The sequence below is a fragment of the Oryzias latipes genome, chromosome 10 (genome assembly GCF_002234675.1).
Source record: "Oryzias latipes chromosome 10, ASM223467v1".
Lineage (NCBI taxonomy): Eukaryota > Metazoa > Chordata > Actinopteri > Beloniformes > Adrianichthyidae > Oryzias > Oryzias latipes.
Window position 1 is genome coordinate 1,091,721 of NC_019868.2, and position 21,018 is coordinate 1,112,738.

At 47.8% G+C, this 21,018-nt stretch overlaps 1 protein-coding gene across 8 annotated transcripts in view; it reads right to left on the reverse strand.

Annotated features, from left to right (window-relative positions):
* The window catches only part of rapgef2 (Rap guanine nucleotide exchange factor 2), a 98,997-nt gene that overhangs the window by 63,933 nt on the left and 14,046 nt on the right, over window positions 1-21,018 (reverse strand). For all 8 annotated transcript variants that reach the window (XM_023959498.1, XM_023959495.1, XM_023959494.1 and 5 more), the window contains exons 2-3: window positions 6,371-6,441; window positions 4,882-4,938 (exon numbers count right to left, since the gene is read on the reverse strand). In XM_023959498.1, coding sequence (XP_023815266.1) covers window positions 4,882-4,938; window positions 6,371-6,441 — 128 coding nt within the window. The remainder of the gene's footprint in view (window positions 1-4,881; window positions 4,939-6,370; window positions 6,442-21,018) is intronic.

Consider the following 21,018-nt stretch of genomic DNA (forward strand, 5'->3'; position numbering starts at 1 on the left):
ATAAATCCGACACAGTCACTGAAGAGAGACTGAAGCATGTCAGAGATGTGGAAGACATGGCAGGAATAGAAAGGAATATGTTAGATGGAGTAGTGGGTATAATTAGTAGTATGGACAGCAAGATATTTAATGAATGCATTGAAGATGAAACTGTATGCACTAAGCTTTAAGCTGAATGTCAAAGAATTAAAGGCAACTCCAAATACCTGAATCTCAGACTCAAATGCAGTAGAATGTTAAACTACTTAATTTAGTTTTTCTTTACAACACTGTAAGCAGTAAGTATTTCTAGTTAGCTGAATGATCTCAGTTAGACCTGCACAATATGAGGAAAACTCGCGATATGCGATATCAGAGATTAAAATTGCGATAACGATATAATTTGCGGTATATAAACAAACAGCAAAATAACCAAATAACCATTCCCAGTTTAAAAATTATACTCCAAATGACCCACGTTGACATAGGTTACAAACATCTAACATAACAGGGCTCCATCTGATTGGTCAACAATGTGAAGGCGTCCATCCGATTGGTCAAATGCATTAAGGGATTTATTTGATTCGTTAAATGGTTCAAGCTGCCATTAGATTGTTTTAACACATTTAAGGTTTATGATTTATTGCGATATTTGCCGTTAGAAGCACCATGAAAACTTCTGAACTAGTGTTAACTACTACACTGCAGTGCTCTCTTCAAAACACCTGAAACAGACTAGAGCAGATTTAAGTTTGATATGGTCTATTTTCAGTCATTGAAAAGTGTAGAAATAAGTGATGTCACCAGAATGCACCAAATTGCACCATATTAAAAGTTTCCGGGGGGGCATGCCCCCGGACCCCCCTAAAGTTGCAAGCACCTGCGGAGCGGCGGGTCCCGCTATGCGCGGTGTCGGGCCAGTAACTTTCAGGCAGGGCCAGTAAGTTTCAAAAACTACTGGCCCTGTGGGCCAGTGCAAATTTCTGGGCTATGTCAACCCCTGGAACTGTTCAATCTGAGTTTTCTAAATGTTCAGCTTCTTAACCACCAACTGGTCTGTCAGTGAGGTGTCCAGTCCCCCCCACCCCCCCACCCCCCCACCCCCGCCCCCAAAACACACCGATAAATACATCTGCACACATTAATGGTCAGACAGCAGAGCAGCAGAGCCGGGCGTGGACTGAAGCCCTTGGAGACGGCGCTGAGTTCATTAAGCATCTACAGCAGCGCATCACAGCGATCTAAACCACTGAGTGTCTTCTGCTCAACACTGCAGCAGGTCAGGAGCTGCTGGAAGACCTCAGTACTGCTCTCTAATCCCACTTAGCCTATATGAAGGACAGGAAGAGGAGGAGGGGGATAAGGATTGCACCTTCCAACGGGTTTTCCTGGGGAGTGTATTTGACGGGATTTACTAAAAGCTGCTACAGCTACAGCAGCAGCAGCAGCTACAGCAGCAGCTACAGCAGCTACAGCAGCAGCTACAGCAGCAGCAGCTACAGAAGCAGCAGCAGCTACAGCAGCAGCTACAGCAGCTACAGCAGCAGCAGCAGCTACAGCAGCAGCTACAGCAGCAGCTACAGCAGCTACAGCAGCTACAGCTACAGCAGCTACAGCAGCAGCTGCAGCAGCTACAGCAGCAACAGCTACAGCTACAGCAGCTACAGCAGCAGCTACATCAGCAGCTACAGCAGCTACAGCAGCAGCTACAGCAGCAGCTACAGCAGCTACAGCAGCTACAGCAGCAGCTACAGCAGCAACAGCTACAGCTACAGCAGCTACAGCAGCTACAGCAGCAACAGCAGCTACAGCAGCAGCTACAGCAGCTACAGCAGCTACAGCAGCAACAGCAGCTACATCAGCTACAGCAGCTACAGCTACAGCAGCTACAGCAGCTACAGCTACAGCAGCTACAGCTACAGCAGCTACAGCAGCAACAGCTACAGCTACAGCAGCTACAGCAGCAGCTACAGCAGCTACAGCAGCTACAGCAACAGCAGCTACAGGTACAGCAGCTACAGCAGCAGCTACAGCAGCAACAGCTACAGCAGCTACAGCAGCTACAGCAGCTACAGCTACAGCTACAGCAGCTACAGCAGCTACAGCAGCAACAGCTACAGCTACAGCTACAGCAGCTACAGCAGCAACAGCAGCTACAGCTACAGCAGCAACAGCTACAGCTACAGCAGCTACAGCAGCTACAGCAGCTACAGCAGCAGCTACAGCAGCAACAGCTACAGCTACAGCAGCTACAGCAGCAGCTACAGCAGCTACAGCAGCAGCTACAGCAGCAACAGCTACAGCAGCTACAGCAGCAGCTACAGCAGCTACAGCAGCAGCTACAGCAGCAGCTACAGCAGCTACAGCAGCTACAGCTACAGCAGCTACAGCAGCAGCTACAGAAGCAACAGCTACAGCTACAGCAGCAGCTACAGCAGCTACAGCAGCAACAGCAGCTACAGCAGCAGCTACAGCAGCTACAGCAGCTACAGCAGCAACAGCAGCTACAGCAGCTACAGCAGCTACAGCTACAGCAGCTACAGCAGCAGCTACAGCAGCAACAGCTACAGCTACAGCAGCTACAGCAGCAGCTACAGCAGCAGCTACAGCAGCTACAGCTACAGCAGCTACAGCAGCAGCTACAGCAGCAACAGCTACAGCAGCTACAGCAGCTACAGCAGCTACAGCTACAGCTACAGCAGCTACAGCAGCTACAGCAGCAACAGCTACAGCAGCTACAGCTACAGCAGCAACAGCTACAGCTACAGCAGCTACAGCAGCTACAGCAGCAGCTACAGCAGCAACAGCTACAGCTACAGCAGCTACAGCAGCAGCTACAGCAGCAGCTACAGCAGCTACAGCAGCTACAGCTACAGCAGCTACAGCAGCAGCTACAGCAGCAACAGCTACAGCTACAGCAGCTACAGCAGCAGCTACAGCAGCAGCTACAGCAGCTACAGCAGCTACAGCTACAGCAGCTACAGCAGCAGCTACAGAAGCAACAGCTACAGCTACAGCAGCTACAGCAGCTACAGCAGCAACAGCAGCTACAGCAGCAGCTACAGCAGCTACAGCAGCTACAGCAGCTACAGCAGCAACAGCAGCTACATCAGCTACAGCAGCTACAGCTACAGCAGCTACAGCAGCAGCTACAGCAGCAACAGCTACAGCTACAGCAGCTATAGCAGCAGCTACAGCAGCAGCTACAGCAGCTACAGCAGCTACAGCTACAGCAGCTACAGCTACAGCAGCTACAGCAGCAGCTACAGCAGCAACAGCTACAGCAGCTACAGCAGCAACAGCAGCTACAGCTACAGCTACAGCAGCTACAGCAGCAACAGCAGCAACAGCTACAGCTACAGCTACAGCAGCTACAGCAGCAACAGCAGCTACAGCTACAGCAGCTACAGCAGCTACAGCAGCAGCTACAGCTACAGCAGCTACAGCAGCAGCTACAGCAGCAGCTACAGCAGCTACAGCAGCTACAGCTACAGCAGCTACAGCAGCAGCTACAGCAGCAACAGCTACAGCTACAGCAGCTACAGCAGCAGCTACAGCAGCAGCTACAGCAGCTACAGCAGCTACAGCTACAGCAGCTACAGCAGCAGCTACAGCAGCAACAGCTACAGCTACAGCAGCTACAGCAGCAGCTACAGCAGCAACAGCAGCTACAGCAGCAGCAGCTACAGCAGCAGCAGCAGCTACAGCAGCAGCTACAGCAGCAACAGCAGCTACAGCAGCAGCAGCTACAGCAGCAGCTACAGCAGCTACAGCAGCAGCTACAGCAGCAGCTTCAGCAGCTACAGCTACAGCAGCTACAGCAGCAGCTACAGCAGCAGCTTCAGCAGCTACAGCAGCAACAGCAGCTACAGCAGCAGCAGCTACAGCAGCAGCAGCAGCTACAGCAGCAGCTACAGCAGCTACAGCAGCAGCTACAGCAGCAGCTACAGCAGCAACAGCAGCTACAGCAGCAGCTACAGCAGCTACAGCAGCTACAGCAGCAGCAGCCACAGCAGCTACAGCAGCTACAGCAGCTACAGCAGCAGCTACAGCAGCAGCTACAGCAGCAGCTACAGCAGCAGCTACAGCAGCAGCAGCTACAGCAGCTACAGCAGCAGCTACAGCAGCAGCTACAGCAGCAGCTACAGCAGCAGCAGCTACAGCAGCTACAGCAGCTACAGCAGCAGCTACAGCAGCTACAGCAGCAGCTACAGCAGCAGCTACAGCAGCTACAGCAGCAGCTACAGCAGCAGCTACAGCAGCAACAGCAGCTACAGCAGCAGCTACAGCAGCTACAGCAGCTACAGCAGCAGCAGCCACAGCAGCTACAGCAGCTACAGCAGCAGCTACAGCAGCAGCTACAGCAGCAGCTACAGCAGCAGCTACAGCAGCAGCAGCAGCTACAGCAGCTACAGCAGCAGCTACAGCAGCAGCAGCTACAGCAGCAGCAGCAGCTACAGCAGCAGCTACAGCAGCTACAGCAGCAGCTACAGCAGCAGCTACAGCAGCAACAGCAGCTACAGCAGCAGCTACAGCAGCTACAGCAGCTACAGCAGCAGCAGCCACAGCAGCTACAGCAGCTACAGCAGCTACAGCAGCAGCTACAGCAGCAGCTACAGCAGCAGCTACAGCAGCAGCTACAGCAGCAGCAGCAGCTACAGCAGCTACAGCAGCAGCTACAGCAGCAGCAGCTACAGCAGCAGCAGCAGCTACAGCAGCAGCTACAGCAGCTACAGCAGCAGCTACAGCAGCAGCTACAGCAGCTACAGCAGCAGCAGCAGCTACAGCAGCAGCTACAGCAGCTACAGCAGCTTCAGCAGCAGCAGCAGCAGCTACAGCAGCAGCTACAGCAGCAGCTACAGCAGCAGCAGCAGCAGCAGGAACAGCGGCGGCAGCACTTACCAGTAGAGCACCTCGTTGGCCTCGTGCCTCTCATAGCGCACCGTCTCACACATCATCCTGCAGGGACAGGGGGGGGGGGGGGGGGGGGGGGGGGCTGAGGTTAGAAAACTGACAAAAAACTTCAATACATTTTTATCCAATCATATTTGCTCCAAAGTTATTGGCTGGTGGGCCACAACAAGTATTTACCACTATAGGTACATCATTAGGAGAGATTTGGTGTAATAAACACAGCAAGAGGTTCAAACTGGGACATTAGCTTGTTGTTCCTGAAAATCCACCATCATGTCTCCTCACATAAATCATTTAAAGCACAAACAAGAATCAGAAAAAGTGTTGGTGGATCTATTTTTAATTCACAATGTCAGCAGTGTTATAACAATAATCCTCTGATGTCGTAGCTTTTGCCCTGATGAGAGAAGTTTTAGTTTATTGACAAACTCTGTCTTAGAGAAGATGATTTTATTGAGGACAGCAACAATGTTTGATGCAGCAATAAGATGTGAAATGATCTGCAGGTGAGCGTGGGTGTGGACCCTCAGAGCTCCAGGAACAAAACAAGCCTTTGTGGAAAAGGAGCAGAGAAGGAAAAACAAACCATTCCTCCCAGAGGGAAATGTCCAGGACAAAACACTTTACATAATTCCACGCTTGGAAGGATGTCTGGAGCTTTTTTTTAATTCAGTACCAGTGAAGCTGGCAGGAGTTTCTGTGGGAGAACAGGGACATTCCTCAGAATCCGAGCGGGAGGGGGGCTCTGGCGGCTTACACACTGGAATGTTCTGGCTGGCGGGTCGCGCTCTGCTACATTGTTCCCTCGGCTGATATAATCCCTGTGCGCCAACACAAGCCGCGCTGGGAACGGACCTCTATCGCTCAGTGTCCTTAGGGCGACGGCTTCACAAACGTGCACTCCACAACAGAACGGTCCAGCTGAAGAGAGCTGCTGGACCTGCTGGGTCCGGTTTCCCCGCAGAGGGGGCATCACCTCCTGCCCTCCATACCTGCTGATGATACCTGGATCAGGTGTGTTTTGCCAGTAAGAAGCTGAAAGACTGAAGGTTAGCTGGAAACCCAGCAGCTCTGGAGGGGTTTGACCCCCTGGTTAGGAACATTTCTGGAGAAAAGAAGAGGCGGTGGTCTGCTTGGGAGTGATCCATGCAGAGATGATGTCAAGAATACAGCTTGCTCTGCAGCAGAGGCATGTCTGGTGAGTCTGAAGGTCGCTAAGAAAACGGCTGGGACTCATTTGAAGGATGAAAACTGAAAATGTGGAGTTATTAAATCAAGAAATGTCTTTGACATGAATTCTGGTCAAATGTTTAGTTTCTCATCTCTTAGACTCTAAGACTTAGAAGATCTAAATAAACAATAGATTAGAATGAGTGAGTGAAGATCAATGTTCAAAGCTACAACTCATTTGAATTGAAATTCACAAACCACAACATTCATGTGAGTTCTGGTTGTTAAGACAGCAGGACACACCCACCTCAGCTGATGCTCCCTCAGGTTGGACAAGGCCTCCATCCCATGGAGATAGGAGTAGACGATCTCCAGGTCCTGAGGAGAAGGAGAAGGAGGAGGAAGAGGAGAGGAGAGGAGTCATCCATTTGGGGTAAAAGTCCTTCAGCTTTGACATAAACTTTAGCACAAATCCACGTCAGGCTAAAATGAAGTTCACCTAACACTGTTAGGATTTCTTAGAAATAAAAGAAGAGTTAATAAGAACCTCTATGGTTTTCTAGAGCAACTGAATCTAAAAACTCTAGACTGGACACTGAAACGGCTAATATGGACTCTCAAATTCTGGATCAATGAATCCATACAGTCAGGACCATAAATATTTGGACAGAGACACATTCTTTCTAATTTAGTTCCTGTACATTACCACAGTGAATTTTAAATAAAACAACTCAGATGCCATTGAAGTGCAGACTTTCAGCTTTTATTCCATGGGTTGAACCAAAAGATTGTATAAAAATGTAAAAAAACTAAAGCATTTATTAAACACAATCCCTTCATTTCATGGGCTCATAGGTAATTGGACAAATGAAATAAGTGAAAACCAAATGGTCATTCCTAATATTTGGTTGAAAAGCCTTTGTTGGCGATGACAGCCTGAAGTCTTGAACTCATGGACATCACCAGATGCTGGGTTTTCTCCTTCTGAATGCTCTGCCAGGCCTTTACTGCAGCAGCTTTCAGTTGCTGTTTGTTTGTGGGCCTTTCTGTCTGAAGTTTAGTCTTCAACAAGTGAAATGCTGCTTAATTGGGTTCAGATCAGGTGACTGACTTGGCCATTCAAGAAAATTTCACTTCTTTGCTTTAATAAACTCCTGAGTTGCTTTGGCTGGATGTTTTGGGTCGTTGTCCATCTGTACAGAAACTAAATTAGAAAGAACGTGTCTCTGTCCAAATACTTGTGGTCCTGACTGGATGTCCTGAAACCAGTTCTAACCAGTACATCCACATGAACCCCACACACTGCTCACTCTGTGAGTCATGGTGACGCTTTGACACTGGAAAACTCACATTCAGCCCGTCACCATGCACTGAGCAGCTCTCACATGTGCTGGTCTGCAGTTCAAACAAAGTGCTTCAGTGAGCACAGCCGCCTCAGCCCAGTGCAGCTCTGTGTGCAGCTCAACGTAGCTCTGTCTGCAGCTCTGTGTGCAGCTCAACGTAGCTCTGTCTGCAGCTCTGTCTGCAGCTCTGTGTGCAGCTCAACGTAGCTCTGTCTGCAGCTCAACGTAGCTCTGTCTGCAGCTCTGTCTGCAGCTCTGTGTGCAGCTCAACGTAGCTCTGTCTGCAGCTCTGTCTGCAGCTCTGTGTGCAGCTCAACGTAGCTCTGTCTGCAGCTCTGTCTGCAGCTCAACGTAGCTCTGTCTGCAGCTCTGTCTGCAGCTCAACGTAGCTCTGTCTGCAGCTCTGTCTGCAGCTCCGTCTGCAGCTCAACGTAGCTCTGTCTGCAGCTCTGTCTGCAGCTCAACGTAGCTCTGTCTGCAGCTCTGTCTGCAGCTCAACGTAGCTCTGTCTGCAGCTCTGTCTGCAGCTCTGTCTGCAGCTCTGTCTGCAGCTCAACGTAGCTCTGTCTGCAGCTCCGTCTGCAGCTCAACGTAGCTCTGTCTGCAGCTCAACGTAGCTCTGTCTGCAGCTCTGTCTGCAACTCTGTCTGCAGCTCTATCTGCAGCTCAACCCAGCTCTGTCTGCAGCTCTGTCTGCAGCTCTGTCTGCAGCTCAACCCAGCTCTGTCTGCAGTGTTGTCAGCTGCTTAGCACAGCTGCACAGAGCTAATAGTTTGCTGCGCAGCAACACACTGAAAGCTTGTGTGTTTGTGCTACTGGGACAACGCTGTTGGAGGCAACTGGAGTCAGACGTGGCAACAGGTAGCCTGAGCTGAGAGGCTACACACACATACATACACACACACCTACATACACACATGCATACACACACGCCCTCACTCACACAGAGCACAATGAGACACAATCATCATCTTAGAGCAGATTTCTGAAAATAAAGAAACTTTCAGTCTCACAGACTTTGTCTCAGCCACATCAGTCTGTTACTACATCAACCCTTTTTCACTTTTTTGTGAACGTTCTTTGTTGTTGTTGTTCTGTGCCTTATACGTGCCTCCCTTAAAGCAGGGGCAGAGATGGACTTGAACCTGCAACCACTGCAGGTAAGAAACCAGAGCATTGATTGTTTTTCCCAAAGAGCACAGAAAAATCAACCTGCTTCCTCCGTATCCTTGTGCTATCCTAGACACTTTAACGTTGGGAGTTGGGTCATCTAGACCCACTAGACAGTGCTCTGAACCTTTTTTCTTCAATGATTTGTGATCTTCACTGGTGTCCATGGATTACATGAAATCTTTCCACCTTTGTCATGGTAGGGAGAACACGTCAATGTAAGGGGGGGTCATCTAAGATAGCACAAGGGTTAAGCTGCTCATGTTCACAGCCTTCTCTGTGAGCCACATCCTCATGGGCAGGTATCTACTGCCACCTACTGGATGCTGAAGGGACTACAGCAACAAAGTAGAGTTACTTAACCAAACTGTATAAAATCAGCAGCAGCACAGCAGCTTTTAACAGAGGAGTCTTTTTAAAAGTGCACATGTTCACTTTAAGTGATGCAATCAACAAAAGAAAACCAATAACAGAGAAGCTGATAATGTCTTGAGTACAGTTTTGAAAGTTCTTCAAAGAATCCAGAGATCTTCCAAATCTATCATGTCCAGGAGTGATTCATCCAAAGTCTGCTTGAAGACGACCTGTGAGCCCGAGGAGTCACTTCTGTTTCATCTTTAAACCTGTGAGGCCACTTTGTTGGAACAAACTAAACATCAGAAAAATTCCTCTAGAGAAACCATCAGCTCTACAACTCTCAGAACTCTGAGTAATAATAATGTGATACATAATATGTCTTCCCATTTATTGTTATAAGTGATGAGTCTTTAAAACTTGAGGCTCCTTCATTGAGGTCTCTGCTTTCCTGATAGGACTGCACCACTAGGGGGCAGTGTTTACCTCCCAGTGAACCTGACAGCAGTGGGAGCTCCAGCCTCACAGGCAGAAAAATGTCAAACCATCAATTGTGGCTTGACTTTCAAATACTTCAGATTGACTGAATGGAAAGAATGCAAAAGAGGCGCATTTTCCACTTTCTGAGCCGTACACTTTCTGGTTGACTTCTCTATTACTGGCCTCTTTTCGCGCTGATCCAGAAAGCACAGCCACATACTGGAAGAGGAAGGAGTCCAGTGCCAGTCTGAGCGGAGGCAGAGACTCCCATCCGGGTTACAGCCGACTAGGAGAGGCTCACTGATCTATGAAATCCATGACAACTGAAGAAACTAAACGGATTTCTGCTGCATCCACGCAAAGACGACGCTGGTTTGCTTCAGCTTCCCCAGCTACACCTATAACACCACCTAATCCGACTGCCTTCATGGCCAAACTGATCCCTTCAGGACCACGGCTGGACCCCACGGGAGAAAAACATACCCTGCTGCTGTTAAGCCATAGAAGCCCAGACCTTTCTACTGAAGCACCAGGACCGTGATCACATGACACGTCTCACAATCCTCTGCTTGAGCAAGAACAAACGCGTCATACACCTTCATGATGGGCGGAAGCACAGCATCCAGTCACATTTCCAGAGAGAGTCCATCTGCCCCCCAAACCACCCTGCCCTCACGTTGTCCTTGGACCCCGGCACACCTTGCAGTGGCACAGGTGGGAACTGGGCCCTAAACTCTAGATCAGGCTCAGTAGTGGTGCTGTTGGTGTGAGCCATGACCTATTTAGCAGCATATAGAGGCAGTAAACGTTTCCCGCTACTCTATCCTCATAGGTGTTCGCTGTGCCAGGACCCTAAAGGTAAAACCAGTTTGTGAGTGGAGCCAGGGACGAACGCCGTCAGCACACGTCAGTGAGGACTCCCTACTCTGACATGGTCTCAGTCAGTTTGAGCAGGTGGAGACCAGGGTCACACCATCATCAGGACCGATCCACTTTCAGATACAACACTCACTAGAGTGAAAAGGAAGTGGCCCTGATCACCAAAAAAAGAATCCCACCACAGTTCAAACAGCTGTTGCTCCAGCTGCAGCTGTAACAAAAACACTGGCCTGATGGGAAGAAGCTCAAAGGAAACCAGCAGCCATTTCCATGCAGGTTCTCTGATCGTTGTGATCCAATCAACTCCTGCAGCTCCTCACTACAACCTCACACAGCACTCAAGCTTTGAATGAATAATGGCTCCTGCAGTTGCCCCAGTGGACGCGTCATCATGAGGATCATTCACTCTGAAGGAGGTTTGGTTATCACAAGAAATGACCAAACTATTTGTTCTCTGACAGCACAAAGACAGAGTCAGCAGCAGAGACTGGAGGTCTGAGATTCTTCACTGGTGGCTGAGTCTCGTCTAATACCACCGCATGTCTGCAGCAGCTGATGAACGATGCTGTCATTTGGCTCTGGAGAGGGCAGATAGCGCACCTCTACCAAATCCTACACTGCACACCATCGTCAACGAACAAAGGAGAGAGGGGGGGGGGCAGACTGACATCAGAATCTTCACACCCAGGTTTTATTTCAGCCTCCTTACTGCACTCATGTTTCACTGGGCTGGCTCAAAAAAGAACAACCATTAAAACTGACTTTGCTTAGAAAAAATTCTAATTTAATTCAACCACGCTATCACACATCGCAGGCCGACGCAGACGCTGCAGGCTGACGCAGACGCCGCGGTCCGACGCAGACGCTGCAGGCCGACGCAGACACTGCAGGCTGAAGCAGATGCTGCAGGCCGATGCAGACACCACGGGCCGACGCAGACACCACGGGCCGACGCAGACGCTGCAGGCTGACGCAGACGCCGCGGTCCGACGCAGACGCTGCAGGCCGACGCAGATACTGCAGGCTGACGTACTGTTAGGCGAAGCAGACAATGCTATATAAAAAACTATATAAAATGATTTTAGAACTGCCCAATCCAGGTCCTTCCCCTGTTAATATCTGTTCCTGCCCTAGTTGTGTAGTTTACCTTGATTGTTGAAGGATGTTCAGCCAGTCAAACCATGAAATCATCCACTCATCAGCAGCAGCTGGGTCAGGGACAGCTGGAAACTGAAACAGGACTGACCAAACCTAGTCCTCAATGGCTGGTGGAGCAGTTTTCCCTGCTCTGACTGCTCCACCCTAACCGTGGTCACCTGGATCAGGAGGGTTTCATCAATAAGAAGCAGTAAGAAACAAAACCACAGCCCTCCAGGCATGTACCAAAGTATTCAACACAAAAGAAAATTCATGTGATTAGTTTTCTCAAAATGAAACCAAGCCGGTCTCTCTGCCAACCTGACAGCTGACTCTGTTTTCAATCCAGAGGAGACCAGACCACAGAGTCAGAGTCGATCAGAGCAGTCACCTCCTGTGAGGCATATGTGCTTCTGTTAGTGCTGCCAAGCAAAGTCTGAACGGTGTTAGGCAGCAAGAAACCTCTCAGCAGCCAACTTTGAAAATGACTACTTCTTCAGTCCGCTGCAGTCTGTGCAGCTTCTGTTGGAAACTGTTGTGTGTAAAAACTGAGACTGAGGAATCGCCTGTAGGCGTTTACACACTCAGCTCATCAGGCAGATGAAGACTCTGCAGCGTTCATTTCTCAAAGTCAAAGAAGGAAGCGCTCTCTTCACTGAACTTTCAGAATGAAAAATCTGTTCTGGTTGAGGAGAAATGACTCCCTCACCTTCTGAATGACCCAGTTTATCAACAACTGCCTATTTATCACAGTGGGCGGGGTTTACGGCTCTGTAGCTGCTTCCATGGAGGGAAGCACTGAGAAGACGCTGAAAGAGCAAACTATTTGAAGAAATTCATTGTTTCAATCCCAAAGTTAGTGCTGCTACCCCCACATGATGCATCCTGAAGCAAGGCACTGAAATGTTCGACCCCTTTCAGTTTGGTTTTTACCAGTCAGTGACACCCACCTCCCCTTCTCAGAGAGCCAGCTTTAGTCTTGCATCCTTTATTGTGACACAGGGTGAAACCTGCATGACGTCTCTGCGACCATGCCACAAAATGACGCACCACCTAATGTCCTCTGAATCCTTGTTAGGTTCCAGCTGAAAATCTGCCTTTGAAAGCTGTCATCATTTGAGAAGTCTCCTGAACACTCACCCTAACCCCAACTACTAAAACACTATGTAGGGTTTTAAAGGCAATTCAGACACCATGCTCACTACTTTTTTTATTTTTCCTAAATAGCAGATATGACGTCACTGATATCACAAAGTCTAAATCTAATTGATTTGAGCGTTTTGCAACGATTATTTCTGAATCCACTGACTTCTGAAGATAAAAACTTTAATGGTTTATCAAAAATACATTTAAATACAATTTTTTTTGGCAAAAATCGTTTCGACGCAATGCATTGTGGTCTATATTTGCCGATCTAGTGAACATCGATGCACACAGGTTTTTCACAGAGCTTCTGGGAAATTTCAAGGGCCCTGGATTTTGGAATAGTAGATTCCGACAGCGCTAGAAAATGGCGAGCACAGAGTTTGGAAGGAATTCAGACACAACTTTAGTGTGTCAGACGGATGATCTTCCTCCCAGGTATCTCGTTCTTACAGAGCTCAGAATGATACATTTATGTTTTAAAGCTTTGTTAAGAAACTCCGTAACAGTCACAAAAGCTGCTAAACGCTTTAGTATTGTCCAGGAAAGGTCTGCTCCATCCAGGTGTGGTGTCGCCGGCTGGGGGATATTTTACGTGGATGTCAGAGAATAATGAGGCGGGGAGTTTTGATTTGTCAGGACAATCTGTGGAGGGGGCAGAGTAAGGAGGTAAACAGACCCCTGGGAGCCAGACAAGCGCTGAAGGTCGGAGGGTCATCCAGTCTGTGATTCAGTTTCTGCTAATAGCAATATATGACATTATATTGTGGGCTCAGCACAAAGGCTGCTGCATGGCTGTGTCAGTGCCAGCAGGACGGAGCTCTGTCCCCTTGTCACTGACAAACAGCAGCGCTGGCAGTTTATTCCAAACATTCATCATGTGCCTCGGGGGGAGGGGGGGCAGGCGGCGCTCCAGCGGGGGCAGCAGAGTGCGTGCAGGTCTGTTTGTGTTGTGGCGTGAGCATTCCCCGCTCTTGTTTGTACATTCCATGCGTTAACAGGCTGTCCGGCAGCTGTCCTTGAATCCATATTGACAGAGAGTGTGGGATCTGCAGAACATTTCTACCCGCTCGTCTGTGTGGGACAGCAGGTGGACGCTCTGTGGGCTGCAAGGTCACGCCACCGTGTTACGCTGCTATCTGAGAGAGGAGCCAGCGCACACGGAAGCACTGGACGCGCTGCTCCAGAGATTCATGTCTGCAAACGTCTCAGAGGAACTTCTGCTAAACCAAAAAAGTGGGTTTTTTCTTCTGCGTCAGCTACAATCGAGTGATTGGCAGGACGTCACCAGAGCAACGGTCGGTCATGTTGGAGAAACCTGCTCACATCGTCTCCTAAACCATGACACCCAGATAAGGTCCACATGTGAGCAGGAAGGTCACTTACTGAGTTTTCTTTAACGGGACTCCAGTCATCCAGATACACCATGAATGACTGTCAGGACTGTTATCATCCAGAAGAAAACTTCTTCTGTTGAAGTGTGAACAGTGTTCTTGGAAGGCCGTGTGTGGTTTTTAAATTCCTGTGAATGTTCAGCAGAGAGAGTGAGAGGAGAAGATGCTTTTCTTTCTGCTGATCCGGTGGTGTTTGGGCTGAGTGGTTCAGAATGCCAGGATGGATCTAGTAAGGGGAATTACTCGCTGTTGTCGGAAATATAAATGTGAAAATGCAAAAGCAACAACAGAGGGACCCTTCAATGGCTGGGTGAAATGCTTGGCAGTAAACAGAGTAACTCCAGGCGAGGCTTTTCTCCTATTTACTGCAGTAAAAATGATTGTTTATTTTATGTTAATGACCATTTTTCATCTTTTTCCACTCCACTTCAGACGGGCGATGGGGGTTGTAATTCTGTCAGCGCAAAGCCTCTCACTTGGCCCGCTTCCGGATGTGTGACGTGGGTGAAGACTTCTGTAAGCATGGCACCTGGATGAACCTGTCATAAATAACACAAAGCTAATTAGCCGTCTGGCTGAGCGTTGGGTGTTGGTGGTTAATCTGGCCGAGTGCGTGGCCTTCAGCCTTTCCTCTGCCAGCAGGAGAAACCACCACTCTGTGTTCACTAGAGATGAACGACGGTGGAACGGATGGAACAGACGTCTCTTGATGGCGGTGGGCGGTTGAAGGGGCCAGTGGAGCACAACATCTCTGCATTTCCAGGCACTCAGAGGCTGGAGGCTGGAGGCTGTTTATTTCCCACCGCGGTCCGCGGTCAGAACAGCGGCGGACACGGTGACTGGTTGGAGCAGGAATCAGGAGAGCATGTGAATGAGCTTAGCAGCGCACACTTCAACTGCCTGCCAGTGTGAAACCCTCAAAAGAAGTAATGCACTCAGGCTCCTAAGGCATGCAAATCAGATGCATGCTGGGAAGTGGAAAAGAAAGCTTCAAATTGGTGTTTTCTAGCAAGGCCCTGAAGAAGCAAACCCACTGCTGGCTCACAAATCTCTACAGAGAATAAAAAAGAACACTATTGAGAAAATTCAGACAACACTTTGCTTCAAAATTCCCTTCAATGTTTGGGGAAAAAAATAATTTTCTTATTTTTTGTCTCTTAAACATTTTCTACTGAACATGAAGCTTCTGCCATGTTTGGCAGTAATCTGGACCTCATGCAGCCTGATTGGTTCCTGCTAAAACATCTGGTACATTTCAGTGAATCTAGTATTATACTTTCCTCTACTCTTTTCTCGTGGCAAGAGGCCAAACTTTAGCATTTCTGATGACCTCCAGAAAGGTCAGGTGTCCGTCTTAACCATCCAGACGGTTATTCAGATTGTTGCTCTGACCATCAGCTTGTTTCCACATCCCAGCTGTCCTCTGTAAGGAGCATGAATTCTGCATGACGCTGTGGAATACTACTGAACTGAAGAGGGTTTGAACCAAAAACCAGACAGACAGTCTTCATGAAAGGATGCATTTTCCCTGAGGAGCGTGTGAAGACAGCAGAGAGAGCAGGGATCTCCACAGGACAAGCAAGTCAAAACAAAGAACTCAAACACTTTACGGTAAAAAAGGCTGACAGGAAACCAGGTTCACGTTTTTGTCAGTAGGTTTCATCTTGGGAGGAAGTTCATGCTCCTCTTTCTCTGCCACAAAGCATAGCGCTTTCCTGAACCGTCTCTCCAAAGCCATCCTGCATGGATCAATGCTTGGTCTTTAGAGAAGCTGTCGTCTCCTCATCTCCCCTCAAAACAACATCATCCATCTGGCTTTAATACAACATCATTTTCTTCACATTTACTGATTCATATCTGTCTATTAAGATTTATTTATTTACGTATCTGGTTATTACAATTAGTTATAACTATTTTTTTCTTTTTACATTTGCGTTTGAACTCCAGTTCTTCCTCAGAGGGATCCTGCTCGTCAGCGACCGACTTCTCAGTGAACGGGGTCACTGCAATGGGACCTCCCAGCCCTGGCCCTTTTGCTTAGGACTGGGGGGTCCTGTGGTAGCATATTCTGTGAACTTGAGTGGGGGTCACTGATGTGGACATGACCCCAAAATATTGTTTCCCCACTTCAGTACAAAGCCAGATTTCTACATTGCATCATTTTATATTTTTTCTCACCATGGTGTGTGTGGGTGGTGGTGGTGTGTGTGTGGGGGGGGGGGCATTGTACAGGTTTTAAACAAAATATTTGTGTAATGTGTTGTATTTTTATTTTTTAAAATTTGATGGTTTTATGTAAAACACTTTGAGTGCTATACAAATATATTTGGATTTGATTCAACACTTTTGATGAGGATGATGATGATGAAGCCCAGCTAGTATTATAACTCCCAGGAATCACAGATGGTCTGTCTGAGTCGGCCTGAGTTGTAGAGAGCACTTTCTTCTAGAAGGCTCTAGAAAAGACGATCCCTCTAGCACCATCTGGATCCCTGACCAATGGGCATCTGCTTACTACGGTGCACAGTTCCTGGGACTGTTGAACCAGCAGCACCTCCGGGGAACCGAATCTCCACACTGTCAGAGGCTATCGGTTCTCCTGCAGTTGCTGGGTTCATCAGTGATGGACTGAAGGTTCACTCCAGAGTTCTGGGCTGACTCTCATGTCCAAGTGTAGAACAATCACTTCCTTCTGAATGTCAAGACAGAAAACATGACTGTGGTTTTTGGCAGATGTAGGGATAAGACAAACCGCAGAGGAAACAGTGGTAGTGGGGAAGCAGTTTGGACACACTACACACTACCAAAGAAGAAACACACCTGCTTGTTGTGCGCCACTTTTTGGTCACTTGTTTGGAAAGCAAGACCACATAAATTCACCATGTCTGAACTTGGTGCGTTTCAGTAACTTCAAAAAGATATACATAAGATCCAAAGCGGACATAAAGGGAAACTGCCCCATTCTTTGTCCAAAAGCACCTAAACCATCAGTGTGATGCATGCAGAGTCACTGTGTGCCTCCAGAGCCGCTCCACACTCAGACGCCATGGAAACAGTTGGAAGGACAAAATACTGCAGTGCCGTCCTTGAGTGCAGCACCACGATAACCTGTTCTACAACAAAGAACAAACTTTCCTGGGCTTATCTGCCCGCTCCGCCATTCCTCACAGGGGGAAAGTCAAACACTACTGACACGGAATGCTTCTGATATCAAAGTGACACTTGCACACCTTTGGACACGGCCCCAACTAGAACTCCTGAGAACAAAGACTGAGCGACTCGTGTAGAACGATGAGAAACTAACGCTAAGCCAGTCTGCAAATATGACCGGCTGCTGTCTCACTGAGAATGTATCCGTGTGGAAAAAAAGCTTCCCAGTGCAAGAAGAATCCACGCTGAGGTGAGGAGTTCAGCTGCTGTGTTGGTCTTGACATATTTATTTCAGAATCCTCAGACGGTTCAAAGTTAGAGCCTGCAGCTGCTCTCCCTGCACGACACAACAGCCTCTCCAGAGAAACTGAGCTGTGTTGGAAAGAAAAGCAGCATTGATGCCAAACTGTCTGTCTGACTGAGTGAGTGGACCCCCACCCAACATCCTCACATCTGTTCCTCAGTCAAAGTCAAAATCATCTGGCATTAAGTAACTTAAATATAAAACCGATGAATACAAACTAATGTCAGTCTTTGTCTTCCAGCTGCTCCCTTTAGGGGGCGCCACAGCATATCGACTGTCTCCGTCTAACTCAGTCTTCTGCCTCTTCCTGACTCACACCATCCACCCGCATCTTCTCCTCCTCTGTGACCATGAACCTCCACTTTGGGCTTCTTTAAGCTGCAAACCAAATCCAGAGAGAGCATTAGGTCATCATCCCCATGAGTCTGCAGCTTCAGTGTCAGCCGTCTTCTGCAGAGACAACAGTTTACGCGTCTGCATCAGGCAGACCCACCGCAGCATCTGAAGGACAGATAACTTTGTCAGGATCTAAAAACATTAGAAGACCAGTTACAGACCTTGGAGGGGTCTTTTCCTTTGTCGTGAAAGCTGGCTTCATCCAACAGCAATCAAAAGCTCAACTCAAATCATTTTAGGAATCTTTTTTCAGTTCTTCCCGTTTGCTGGAGTCATAGAGTCATATTTCACTTTTTTAGATCTGCTTCACAATGCTGAAGCAGGGCTTTTATCACAGCGCAGACACATAGCTGGAGTTCTACACAGGAATCAAGCATACTGTTCTGTCCTAACACATATTTGCAGATGCCAGTGGTGTCAGAAAACAGAACGCCTTCTCAGCGCCCACAAAGCGAACGTATGAATGAAATCGAAAGAAACGTCTGGTGGTTTACTCCAGAGTCATGGCGTGTGCACACAGAGGTCATGTTTTCCTTTCTATGGATGTTTCATTAACTCATAAGTCAATACTTAAAAACTTACATTTCTGAGATGGTAAAGTGACTTCTCATACATTTTTTTGCACTTTTGCATCAACGGTCCCGGGACCTAAGCCTCTGCTGATTTCCCACCATCCCTTTGTTTACACACTCTCCTGCTAGCTTACAGCCCCTCACAACACCAAGCTAACATTAACGGAGCAACAATAATGCCGAGCAATATTGGAACTATCAAGTCGTAAAGTTTTGATCTAGATCCCAGCTCAGATGAGAAAAACCAAGACGTCCATGGATCTATTTGTCTATGTTTTTGTCTGCTGCTGATTTACCAATATTTGAAACAAAGAAATACTCAAGAAATACAGTTTTAGACTCAACTTATTTTATACATGTCCTCCATCGTGAGAAAAATGTTACAAGAACATGTTAACACCAAAACACACCATTGTCATTGGAGTGGGTCATTAAAAAAAATGTGGTATCAATATTTTTGAATGAAGGCTAATAATTTGAAGAAACGGTCCAACCACAGCAGCGTTGTGGGACTTTAACACTGGAAAGGGACAAACGCAGGACAAGAAGGGAACCTGCTGCTCCGTCACTGAACCTCATGGTAGCGGCTGCCTCCCCGGGAACAAAGCCAGCTGTCTGGCCAAATGATACCCGCCTCATCTCGCTCAGACAAAGACCTCAAAGAGGGGCAGAGCAATCATCAGAAAGTTACGCAACATGGCATAAAACGATCAATTCATGGGAGCTGAAAGCAGGAACAATAAGGTAAGGGTAGTGTGGATTAAGTGGGATGGAGATGTGCTTTCATCTTCCCAGGGAAAGTCGCTTGTTTGGTGGCCTAAATGATCCCCAAACGGCAACTCTGGCTTCATCCCCCTCCCTCTCCTTTGTCCAATTAACTTGACACAAATAGAAGCCAGAGTCTGGAGGAGACTCCCTAATGAAATCCCAGAGTGCAACACAAAGGGAGGAAAATAGCACTGCACCCCAACTACTGTGGTTCAATACCATTGTCTGAGTGTGGAGAGGCCTTTAGCTGCCTTACATATTGATAAACTAATCCTCCAAGTCTTCCTTCTGATACTAATGTAGTTATGAAACCCAATAATCAATCTTTTCCATCTCTGCCACTCTGTCCTATGGCTTTCTGCAGAGAGCCATTCCAGCATTACAATGAAACTCTCACAGCTGGTTGCTAGGTAACAACACGAGCAGCCGCTCCTTTCTATGACAAGAACCTTCAACTGAGAGTTTTCATTACAAGCTCTGAAGGCCACAAACAGCCTCTGTTCTGTGGACGGGCATGGGGGTTTGTATGTGAACGGGCCCATGTCAGATCAGATGTCCATGTTTGACTATCTTATATTTGACTGAGCTGGTGCTGACGAAATATGCTCTCAAAAATGAATGGAAAGATGCCGTAAGAGAAATGAAACTGCACAGGGTCATCCAGAGAGGCACGTTTGGGCCTCATTTACATCTGCAGTCTTTTCTTCGGATAGTCAGAAAGTTCAAAGTTCAGGTGTGAGAACTCACCTGGAGTCTGCCAAGGAGCCAAACAAGCCAATTCTGACTCAGCCGTTTGTCTGTAAACATGATGTAGAGAGAGAGTGAACGCAGCTACTGATACATGAACGTGAGAGGACTAGCTGCTTCTGTATTTCAGCTTTGCTTCTTCTCGTGGTTAGAGTTCATGTGGGAGAATCCCCCAATGAGCAGCTGTTGAGTGTGTGAAAGCAAATGAACATGTGAAATTTATCATGGTCCACACCCATTCCCATCTCAACCAAGTCAGTGGAGCTATATAGATGCCAAAGCAAGGTGAGGTATGTCCTTACTGCATTCTCAGGATTAGACAATCCAAACTGACCGATTTTAGCAGTTCAATTCAATTGTTTAAAATATGGAAACATGGTCAGCTTGGTATGGCACCTCTCAGAAAGGTCTGAAGAAAACGCTGAGAAAACTTGGATTTATTGTAATGTCGACAGACCACAGCATCAGGGAAACAGCTGGAAACAACCACTTCAACCAAAAAAGAGAAGGAAAAGTCATAGTCTGAACAGCACAGAGAACGATGTCTCGGCAGTAATGCTGAGGATCACACTAACAGCACGGTCCTCATGAACTGGGGGGGCAGAAAGTAAATAATACTCTGGTCTGTGCTCCTGTATGTGTTTTTGATATGCCTTTCAAGTACGACTCCTCGCCTCTAACCCTGAAGGCTGTGCTGATCGTCACAAAGTGACACTGCATATGTGTGTGTGTGTGTGTGTGTGTGTGGGGGGGGTTCAGGTGAGCTGTTGGCTGAGGTCACAACAGTAACAGTGTGAGAGGGAATCTGAAAAGGTGCTTCACTCTGTCATATGCTTCATATGAAAAGCAATGTGAAAGCTCGTGGTCAGAAGGGGGGGTGGGGGGGTCCTTGTTTAGAACTTGGTTCTCCTGTTTAGCATACAGTATATGAACCGTTCCAGTCCAGGGAGACAAGTGCCCTCCGGTTTGAATGGAGGTTTCCTGTTCACAGATTAGTCTGATGATCCCACCCAAAGCCTTTCAACTGACAGAGATTAAAAAAGCCCCCGTCAGCCCAGATCCATTAAGAAAAGAACGTCAGCCCTTCATTTTCATTTGCCTGAAATGTTACTATTTCT